Source organism: Parasteatoda tepidariorum, chromosome 10 (genome assembly GCF_982258835.1).
Source record: "Parasteatoda tepidariorum strain Cologne lab strain chromosome 10, Ptep-v5.0, whole genome shotgun sequence".
Taxonomy (NCBI): domain Eukaryota; kingdom Metazoa; phylum Arthropoda; class Arachnida; order Araneae; family Theridiidae; genus Parasteatoda; species Parasteatoda tepidariorum.
In genome coordinates, this window is record NC_141764.1 from 24286541 (window position 1) to 24298417 (window position 11877).

At 26.9% G+C, this 11877-nt stretch overlaps 1 protein-coding gene across 2 annotated transcripts; it reads right to left on the reverse strand.

The window, feature by feature from the left end:
* Positions 1-571: 571 nt before the first annotated feature.
* On the reverse strand, positions 572-11219 carry LOC107446752 (uncharacterized). 2 transcript variants are annotated; one of them, XM_016061495.4, is made up of 4 exons: positions 11002-11219; positions 8226-8348; positions 4374-4525; positions 572-948 (listed from the first exon to the last, which is right to left on the reverse strand). In XM_016061495.4, exons 1-4 carry the CDS (start codon positions 11119-11121, stop codon positions 708-710), a joined length of 636 nt encoding a protein of 211 aa, XP_015916981.3. In that variant the 5' UTR covers positions 11122-11219; the 3' UTR covers positions 572-707. The 2 variants fall into 2 exon arrangements, with proteins under 2 accessions (XP_015916981.3, XP_015916982.3); XM_016061496.4 differs by having other exon boundaries at positions 11104-11212.
* Positions 11220-11877: the final 658 nt, after the last annotated feature.

The window sequence follows — 11877 nt, forward strand, 5'->3', positions numbered from 1 at the left end:
TTGCACAATTCTCAATTCTTTGAGACGATTATTTCATAAAACCTATTTTTTAAATGAAGAATGAATTTTTTAATAATTTTGTTTGCTTTTTTACAATTAAACATGAAAAGTTCATTCTCCTACACAAGAAAATTTATACTTCTGAGTGAATTATTAATAAAAACACACTTTATCATTGAGCTAATCTACATTTTGACAATGCTTTATTATTAGCTTTTCTATTTCAAAAGTAATTGTTCCGATTATAAAAAGTTCATAAATGCAATTTTTCATAACACACACATATATATCTTTAAAATATAAAAAAATTAAAATATTATAAATAAAATAATATTTTCATAGAAATAGTTCTTTTTGACAAAATATTTTTCATAAAATCCCATATATGAGATCTCGTCAGGAAATACTGCATAGATCCCCGAAATTTATTGATATGTATGTTCATTATTATTTACATAATACACAAGATATTAGCAAGTTGATAGATGAAAAAATGAGGTTTTGAAAAGTAAGATATAACCTGTACCTGTTCTTTCAGCATGATAAATGAATACAAAATAAATGTACATAATACCAAATATAGCTTTGTTTATTATGCAAACAAGAAATAAGTAAATTATAAATGAAACTGAACATGAAATTCACTGGAAAAACAAAAAGTTTTATACAAAGCTTTAATTGTTGATTAGAACAAAAAGAAACAAATGTTAATTGAACTTTTCAGCTGCTTTTAATATTTTTTGAAACCCTCGATTTTTTACTAATTGTGGTTTAATTTTTGGTATTTCTGGCTTTAGATAGGAGTCACTTTTGTTACAGGTACTACGTGGAAGAAGCTCTTTCGAATTACTATTTTCAGTAGCCAATGGCTGTTTTTGTATTAAGTCCAGTTTTTTCGGGAGTACTTGATTTACATTTATTTGTTTGTAATAATCACCTGTTCCACAGCTGAAAAAAAAATTGCTTTTAAATCAAAATAATTAAATCTAACATATTTAATTAATTTTAATACATACTTAATTGTAAACAATCTTTAGATAAAAAATATTATTGAAGTTGTAGAATTCTTATTTTATTATGACTATCCATATTAGATGAATCAAAAAAACACTGGTGATTCAAAAACTGTATTTAAAAATTACATGGAAAGCAATTAATATATTATAATTTGCTGTATTCTGCATAAGAAGGCAAGTTTTAGCATCTAAATTTTAAAAATTAGTTACAAAGTTCAGCAATAGATAGCACTCTCACGGAAAAGTAATAAACAATGTTTTCAGCTCCATGACAGATTATTTTAACAAAAATATTTTCATGGGGGGGGGGGGTTATTTAGTCTTTAGACTGCCATGATTTTGTGGCAAATAGTAATTATTTTCCAAAAAGTGTTACATCACTTTTTTCAGTTAGAAATGTTAATCTGTTGATGAAATTTGTAACTATTTTTTAAACTATTGAGAGTAAATAAAAAGATTAGTAAACTGGACGCAGTAAGCAGCACATTTCCTTGTTTCTCCATTTTTCTTTAACTGAGTTTTCAAATTGTTGGTCATTTTTGGGACACCTGATAATTGGTATGCCTATGCATAGAATCTCATAATTTTCAAAAATTTGTACAACATAAACAGGATTAAAAAAAATATTTATTATCTTCAAAATATTTTAATGAAATGTTTTTGATTTTAAATATAAATAAAAATATAAAAAATAACAAATAATTGAAATAAACAAAATAAAAAACTTAAAGCATGAAGAACACATTATGCTTCATTTTGTGACACAGCCAAGTCCCATATAATATACATGGACCCCGTTTGCGGAAAATTTGTTATCGGAATATTTTTTTATTGTACTAAAAAAGAAAAAATTAATCCATCTCTTCAAAGAAAGTTTGACGTTTTTAAATTCTTTTTCAGATTCACATGATTTAGAGCCACACGTCATGTTTCCAATTTTTGAGGTTTAAGAACGCTCATCAATGTTCATATTTTCTGGATTTTAGATCAAATATAGCATTTTTTATTCATGCAATTTAAAAGCCACTTTAATAATTTGTGTTCAAATGACTTAAAAATTATACACCAGAATTCGTATTCACGCAATTTTAAAATCAAACATCGAGATTCGTATTAACACCATTTCAAAATTAAGCATTGACATACGTATTAGCGCAATTTAAAAAAATAAATGTCAAAATTAGTATTAGTGTGATTTAAAAAGTCACACATTGAGATTTATATTTACACAATTTAAATAAATGTATAAAATATCACATCTATATTTTTATCGAAACTTTGATAACATTCTGTGGATAAATGTTTCCAACATACACTTTTTTCTTTCTTAAAATTCTGGAATTTTTGAATTGTTTAAAAAGAGTTTTGGCACAAAACAATTTTGGATTTTTATTTATTTATTTTTTGTTTTTTACCAAACTCTTTCCTGTCATATGAATCTATATAAAGTTTTAGAAAAATTGAACATTTTTTAAAAAAATGTGATTTTTAAATAGATTTGCCAAAAAGAGGTAACAATGAGCCGGTTGAAACTATTTACACGAGTTAATCATTGCGTGCAGAATACTTAAATGAGATTTTGCGTTCAAAGAAAGTTTTTAATTTTATCTAAGGTGGTCAACAGTTAATAAAGCTTATAGTAAACAAGTAAATGTTTGTCTCAACTTTGTTGCAAATTTAATTAAAAACCGTTTTTGAAGCGTGCTTGCTTTTTTCACATACACAAACATGCAGAGCTCATTAGGTAACAGAACCAATTAAACTTCTTCATAAGCTCTGAAAATCAACTAAAGTTGAGGAATATATATTTAAATAGAATAAACAGTATTAATATTCTTGTTCTAATATTTTTAAGTCAGAATAAATGGTAAATATAGAGATTTTTACAATGACAGAAACAGCTACAACATTTTAGACAATTCTAAACCTTATAGAAACACGATAAATATATATTGCTAGATTTCTGTAAAAACACATTTTTTTTTATTTCACAGAAATATGAATAAATATTTTTATAAAAATAAAATAGAATTATTTTTTGTTGTTATATTTAATAATGAATATAGCTTAGCAATTAAACACAACTATAAAATACTTTTAATTTGTGACACTAAGAGCTCAACCTCCTGCTTGCTATCACTCACCAGCATTTTTATAGTGTTCAAAATTTTTTTTCTTAGTGTTGAGCTTATATATTTTTTTGTGTTGGTAAATTCCCATTTTATCAAATGAATTCTATTTTCAGCCAAACCTTATGATTTTTTGCTTTAAAATACTGCATCAATTTGTTTAGTTTTTCATGTGTTTAAAAGGATTTTTTTTAAACAATTTTTAAAATTTGCTAAATAAAAGCACATATATGGTAGCAGTGCAAGAAACAGTTGTTGATGAAGTGTTTAAATGAGTTTTCGTAATTTTTTGATGCATTTCATTTCAGCTAATGTCTTTCAGAAAGCTTAAAAAAAAACAAACTAAATATGGGATCTTTTAGTCAAAAATTTATTAAAATAGACAATTGCAGGGGTGATTGCAAGCCCAACTAAAAAATCCTGAAAATTTCTTGAGTAAAATCATTAATTACACATTTCAAAAAATTACTGTCTTTATAAATTTGAATCATTGATAATTTCACAACATGAAATTCTAAGTAAATTATATGCAGCATAATTTAAATATGTTTAAGTTTACTTATGTATAAGTAAACTTAATAAGTAATAGCAAGTAAATATAAGTATAGTAAGTATAAGTATAGTATAGTATAGTAAGTATAAGTATAGTAAGTATAAGTATAGTAAGTATAACTATATTAATAATAAGTATAGTAAGCTTACTTATGTATAAGTTTACTTTTATCTCTAACCACATTTATTATTCTACCAGAAAAAATATTTACAAATGAAAGAGATGCCAAGTATAAATTCTTGTCCTATTTTTTTTAAATAAAATATACAAGAATTTTAATACATAAGTGTGATTGATGATTTCTTGAAAGTTCTGGACCTTGGATTTCCGGATCGCGGTTTGCAAAAAATCCGGAATTTTTCTGGAGCACAATCATCTCTGCAATTGTCAAAATTCGGAAAATGCTCATAGAATTTTTCCAAATAAATAAAACTTTTGGGAGATCATCTTATCCTGGCATCCCAATTTCTATTCAGTACTATTTATCTGTAGTCAAACAACAGTAGCTAACTAATTCGCATTTTCCTAACCCACATGTAAAAATTTAAAATGTATAAATAAATGCTAAAAGATATTTTGCTGTAAATTTAGCACTGTAAATATACAAAAGTTATAAAATAAGTAAATTGTTGAGTTATTTTTTAAAGACAAAAAACTGATTAAAAAAAAGCAAACCTTTCATTGATAAAAGAATTTTCCTCCTCAGAAAAACAAGCTAAATCCAATTGGAAATATTCTGTTGCAATAGACGTTTCCATTTCAGATTTCAACTTTTTAGAAGCATGATTATAAGGATTTAGCTCATCATCAAATTCATTTTCAATTTGCTGAAATAAATATGAAATGTATACATACTTTTACTTATATTGGTAAATAAAAAGTGTTTTATAAATAAAAAGTATTACATAAATAACAAATGTTACATAATTAACAAATACACTGAAATGCTATTGAACTAAGGATAGACAATGCTATGCAAATTACATAGCACTGCACCTCATTTATATACACATTAGGTTGCTGTGGCAATTGTGTAAGTTACGGTGATTATTATTAAACAATGGGGAGTAATTTGAGCTAATAGGGACATATTGAATTGCATTACAGTTTTCCACTAAATCTATTGCTACAGTTATTTGAATTTCATATTGCTGAAATATTGCAGAATTACTGAGGAGCAGAAAATAATGTTACCGTTAAGGTTAACATAAGACAAATGCTAAGCAAAATCTATCTAATGTTTGACTTTGATGGTCGCATACAATATGATTGAAACATCTCAGACCAAGTTTCTTCAAGATCATTTATCCTTTACAGTTTGCCAAGTTACAAGTTTCTTCTCCAGCATTGGTGTATTCTTAGAATATTCCTGAAAGTGTCAATCATGAAAATTCTAGTTCTCTGACAGTTTCAATTCTCTGACTGCTCGTGCGTAGAGTGCATAATATTTGTCTGCTATCGAAGGTGTCTTAATTCAGGGTGGCCACTCAAATCAGATTTCAAATTTCCCTGATTTTTCCAGGTTTTCCAAATATAAATCTTAAAATTTCCAGGTTTTTGTTTCTTTTTTCTTATAAAGTATAGGATGTGTACAAGAAAAGTGTCTATATTAAAAAATATTTTATTCAAAATGCTATTTTTTTTAAACATATCTTGAAAAAAAAATTCTTTTGACAATTTGGCAAGATTTTTTATTTATTTTTTAATGTTTTGGTGCAAAATTTTGAATCAAAAATCATATATTGGCCAACAAAAGAGTAAAATTAAATATTAATATATAGTTGGTTCTTTATAAAATCTATTATTATTCAATTATAACCAACTAATTTTTGGAGAATTTTATAAAGTTAAAAATACAAAAACATTTTGTCAAAATAGAAAAATAAAATTACTTCCAAAGCATCGGAACAAACTTGAGCCATAAATGGATTCAGCCCAAGGACAGAATTTAAAAACAGAAGCTAACATCCTAATCCCTTTTTCCACCTCCACCAGAATCTTTCCTAAATTGCACAGTCCCACAGCGATCAAAGATTTCTACATTCGTTCAGCAACCGTGGGAGCATTTTATGTTACATTCTAGTTTAACAAATTTTGATGTAAGCAAAGTATCGATAAGTTGATGATATTTCAACTGTTTGGTGATACATTTCAGTTTAAAAAAAGTGGGTATAATGGATGAAATAATTTAAATTAAGAAAATTAGTAAATAATTTAAATTAGCGAAATTAAAAACATTATCAAAGAAAAAATTTCCAGTTTTTCTTTAAAACTCCCTGATTTTTCCAGGCTTTTATCCAAATTTTCCTGATATTTCCAGGCATGGGTGCAAGTTGGAAAAAAGGCCAAGACTGAAAATTTTTTGACTGAAATACCTAACATACGCAATACCCCCTCGACATATGCAAACTTTCTAAGAAAGCTTTACCATAATACATCAAGTTTAAATAAAGAAGCTTTACCATAATACATCAAGTTTAAATACTGTACAAAAAATATTTATTCATCTGTCTTTTGATAAAATAACAACAGGACATAAGAAAGTAAACCAATAACGTAGACCTAAAAAATATTTTTAAGGACAGAAAAAAAAAATTCAGATTTCCGTCTTCTAGTCAGTCTTGGTTTCCGTCTTACTTCCGTCCGCGGACATTTTCGAAAGACGGAAGACTTGCACCCATGTTTCCAGGTTTTTTCCAGTATAAAAAAAATTCCCTGATAATTCCAGGTTTTCCAGGTGGGTGGCCAGCCTGTAATTAGAACTTTTACCCACAGTGGTAGTTGTAAATCAAGTAATTAATAACCATCAAAGAACAAGCTATGAATGTAATTGTCACAACAATTTTATGTGAACTTAAATAAGGTGCAGCTCAACGCAATTCTATAATATTGTTTGTCCGTAATTCAAAAGCACTCCAGTGAACACAAGACAGTTATTTAAAAACTTTGAATCTACCTATTAGGTAGATTCCAAGTTAATTATAGATACATTTGCACTTTTATGTATTTTTCATTTATATATTTTAATTTATATATATACATATGAATTTGACTTTTCATGTTTTTTTAAGAAATTGTTTTTTAAGATCAGAGTTTATATACTAAATAAAATGTTTTAAATATTTTTGCGTCGAGCAAAGGTACAAAGTAGATACTAAGTTGCATTTATATACTATAATTACAATTAAATTTATTGTACAGCTTTCATGTCATTAACATCTACTACATATAAATTAAAAATATCAATCACAGTTAAATTTACCTTCGTGCATTGATGACTACATGAATTGAACTATATGATTGAATGTCTCGCTAAACAAATAGAAATATTTTTAGGATGATTTTGTAAATAGACTATTATTAAGTCATAAAAGAAAATATTTGTTTTTGAATTCTCATGAAATACATTTAACAGCTAAAATATAAGAGCAACAGAAAATATTTGGGAAAAATAATATATGAACACTTTGCTTTTAAAATGAACTAAACATTGAGCAGAACATTTTCAATTTAATATATGTTATTAGTAAGCCTGCACATATAAACTCTGAAAAAGTAGGGCAAAGATATTTGTTTCTATTTTCTCTAAGACTACAGAAAATAAGTGCGAAAAAAATAACTACAATAAATTAGTGATTCTAGCTGAAACAGCTATGGCAATATATTTTTTATACTACAATAAAATAATGAGAATAGAAATATTGCATAGTAGAAATAAAACTATTGTTATAACTCTATTACAAATCACATATTGAATATTATATTATCACATATTAATTACAAATCTCAATTATAATCGCAATAACAAATAGCATACAGATTTTATACTTTAATTCTGTTTTTTAGAAAAAAGAAAAAAAAACAAAACAACTCATAAATAATTTCTCAGAGTGTTTTTAAATATATATTTTTAAAACAGATTTATTTTGAACATTCATAAAATTATTTAATTTAAACTTATGAAATAAACTTTAAGTTTTTCGTAATATATTTATAGCTAAATTACATGGTTCTACTTGATAATGTGGATCCTTCATTAACTTCAAAATACATTATAGTTGAAAAAGTGGTGTTTAAAGCACTCAGAACAGATACCTATTATCAAGACTTGTTATAATGGGCATCTACATAGAAAACTCAAAACAATAAAATTTTTTTAAACGTTAATAGTTTTTGAAGTTGATGAAATTTTTCTATAATCAAGTTAATCTTTTCACTTGATTTTTTGATATTATTCATTTAAATAATATTTGTCATTTTTAGTTTTTTTTCCCTAGACTCCTGGGAAAGATCCAAACCATGGTTATAATTAAGTTCTGTGATAATCTAATTTCGATAAGAAAAGTTTTTTAAAAAATTTCCTAATACCTACATCTTTTTAATCGTAATGATTGAAAAGTACAGAATCTAAATATAGAAGATTCAACAATAAACAAAACTTAAGTAATCAACTTGCAGACTTTCATATTTAGTTTGCCCATTAAGTGATAAATTTGCACAAAGGAAGAAAGACTAAAAAATTCTTACATTATTTTCCGGAAAATAATTCGGACTTTCTGCTAATATTCGTGAAATTTCCATTTCACCTGCCTTGAAGTTGTTTTCTTGAACAATAGAACGACATTGTGGTGCAGATCCAGTGAAATAAATCTAGTTGAAAATATTGAAAAATAAGTTTGATATACTTATTCCCAAATCCAATAACAATACAATAAACACACATCATTTGATAAATGAAATAGTATAAAAATAAACTTCAAAAGTACAATAAATCTAGTCCTTACAAATTTAGTGTAAACTTCCATAATTTCAGTGTTAAACATTATAATTTTAAGAGCTTCTTTATGACTCAACTTATGTATTATTTAAAAACTTTCTTATATTTTGTACTGATTTGATATAAAGATGGAAATAAAATCCAACAAAAGAGAATTAGTTTATTTTAAATCGAAATAATTTTGTATTAAAAATTAGATAAATTCTCTTATTTTTAATTTTTTTCAGTGATAAATATTTAATAAATTTTTAAAAATTATGTAGGATGCTTTTCAATACCCTAAAATTATCATGCATATATGATATGCATACAAATTCTTCTTCTTCCATCATAAGCAATAATAAGATTATTTTTGAAATTTCATTTAAAAAAAAAAACTTTTTAAATTAGCACATGAAACATATAAAAAGAGAGAAAAAGCTTGCGCCTGATGTTATGAAAGCTAATTATATCAAAATTTCTATAATATTTTGTTATTATTAGACTTAAAAATTATAATTTAGTGCTCATGTTAAGACATTACAGCAGGTTTTTCTATTTGTAAAATTCGGACGCATAGTTTGTCGAAAATAAGAACTCCCCTAGCCATTTGTCTGGACCCATGGTGGTGACCATGGTAACGAGGTATAACCATTTCAAGTAGGGGTGTGGGGTCATTGTTTAAAACAGGTTTTTGTTCGGGTCGGTGAAAAAAAGAAAATCTTTTTTTTTGGTCTGTGTTAATCTTAGAGTAAAGAGAAGCTACCCTACCTGAAATGCGCTATTCCCATAGCAGCAGACGGCCTCAAATTTTATGGTGGGTTCGTACCATAGACAAATTATAACTTGGGCAACCTTTCAAGCCCTCAGGATATTTTGAAGGGGAAAAGTATACAATTTAGCCACATGGAAGTTACTTACGCAAGGGAAAAGATCGTGGGTCACTTAATATTTATTAGCTATGCAGGTTATGTGACTTCAGTAGAATACATAAAATGCAAACAGTGAAGGCTGAAAAACACTGCTATCCATTGGGAGAAAAAAAAAATCAACTTCACACGAGCAATGCGCAAAAGCTGAAATACGATAACATCACTTCATCAGCAGGATAGGATGAAAATAGCTGTAGAGTTTACTTTTCATGTAAACCCAATGTGTTTGAGGAGGACCTGGAGTACTGATGAATTTCTGGGTATTTTAGAGTTACAGTTAGGAAATCATTTGCTGATAGTTTTTCTAAAACACAGATTGTTTTGCAGATTTTACAATTTCGTCCTATTCGGCGAGGTGCTGAATGTTTGAAAAGAGTTAAAACAAGTGTACGAAACAGATTCGCAAAAAAAAAAGGAATTTTACGATGTTTTCATAAGAGGGGTCAAATTTAAAAGACGCCTCTCATGTTTTATCCAATGCAAACATAAAATTAAAAAAAAAAAAAAAAAAAAAAGAGTTAGCTTGTAATTTGTATGTGTACATAATTGTGATTAATAAATAAATCTGTTTTCATTTGCAAATATAGAGTATGTATATACATATATTTCATTAAATAACATGCTTCTGACTTAAAATATCTGGGACTAATTTTTTTTATTTTGCAGGAGGAATCATAATTTCCCCAGTACTCAAGTCGACAACATTTCAGAATAAACACTGTAATTTTTGATTTCATATTTAAAATAGTCAATAAAAAACTAAGGAATTCGTTAATGAAATTTTTACTTATTTTATTACATTGTCCTTTATATCATGTAATTGCCCAAATGAGTATTTAAAGTAAAACACCAACAATAATTTAACTTATATAAGGTTAACAAATTCTATAGTCTTTAAAATGACTAAAAAATACAAATTCTGAAAAAGCAATTTAATCTCTCTTGAAATTTCAATCTAAATATGCCACTGAAGCTTTAATTTTTCAAAAATAATTTTACAGTGAAGTTCAGCCCTGAAATATAACCAAAATTAAATGAAACACAGCATTCTAGGAAACAAAAATATTCTAAAAGGCAAAATCAATTTCTGTTCTAGAAGTAATTTAAAATTCTTTTAATTAATAGAACCAAAAACTGAAATTATATTAGACTGATAATTTCTAAGCACAACAAAAGTAAATTTAATCATTTATACTGATGCATTAAATAATAAAGACAAAAGTCCTTAAATCAAGCCCTATAGATTTAGTCAAGTAGGTACTTATAGAATTTTCACATGTTAGAAATCCGATAATTACGAAATTTTAATTGACAAATAAGAACAATATTTTTTTACAAGAAATCTTTACATAATAGGTTAAAAAATACGGTAGTTAATTCTAATTATATTCTTTTTAGGTTTCGATAAACAGTTTCACAACTCCAAAGTATCAAAGAGCATAATTTCTCCTAGTGTTTACCTACAAAATGCAATATTATAGACATATGCCGTGTAAAAATAATTTACCATTAAACTTTTAAAAAGATAATCATAAAATAGTTGAAACATGGGGAATATCATTATAAATATATGGAAGTCTTAATAAGAAAAATAAAATTCGAACTCAATTCCTACACGAATGTAACTTTGCTTCTCTCCACAAACTTTGCAAATCCATTTTTTAGCTTTTTTAGTCTGATGTACTTGAAATTTTTCACAATTAAAGCAACGAAGTACCTGAAATTCTTGCGGCATTTTTTTATTAAGTAAAATGTTGCGCTAGAAAAATTCAAAAATTCAACATCATTTTCCGCAAGTTTAGTTTGATATAGCTGATTGTTGTCGCTTGAGCCTAACTTTATTAAAAAAATAAATTATCTTAAGTTCGCTAATATTGGCGATCAAAATGGGCTGCAGGTGGCGTAGAGTAGAACTCTCTACCTATGGCAACACTTCGCAAGCTTTCCCCATTAGCGTGTGGAGAGTTATAGAGGAAGGAACGCGGAAGAACATAAGTTTCTCTCTCGATTTTCATATAGATTAAAATCTTTCAAGTTGGAAAATTATATGGAACTAAAAACTACATTAAACATAGTTCTAAAGAAAAGTATCACGGAAATTTAAAAAAATATTTTTATTAAATAGGAAGGAAAAATATTAAGAAAAGGGAAAATGTAGTAGTACATTCCTATACAACTGCAAAGAGGAGGAGAAGGAAGGGAGAAGGGCCAAAGTCATAAAATCGTCTCTTCCCGGATGGCGTATTCGAGCTTTGCGACCGCCAATTATGACGTTAATAAACAAAAATAAGTGGTTGAAAACGTACATAATTAGCCGTATTACAAAAATATAGTTAGTGTGGTTTATAGTTGTGTAAATTTGGTAGAAGTTTGATTCTCATTAAGCAGCCAGATGAACATTGACCAGTGTTATCCTATGTAGTGCTAAGCTGTTATTTCCAAGCGCTTAAGCATGAAACCCTGCCGTATCATATGTAAATAAAAAAGAGCA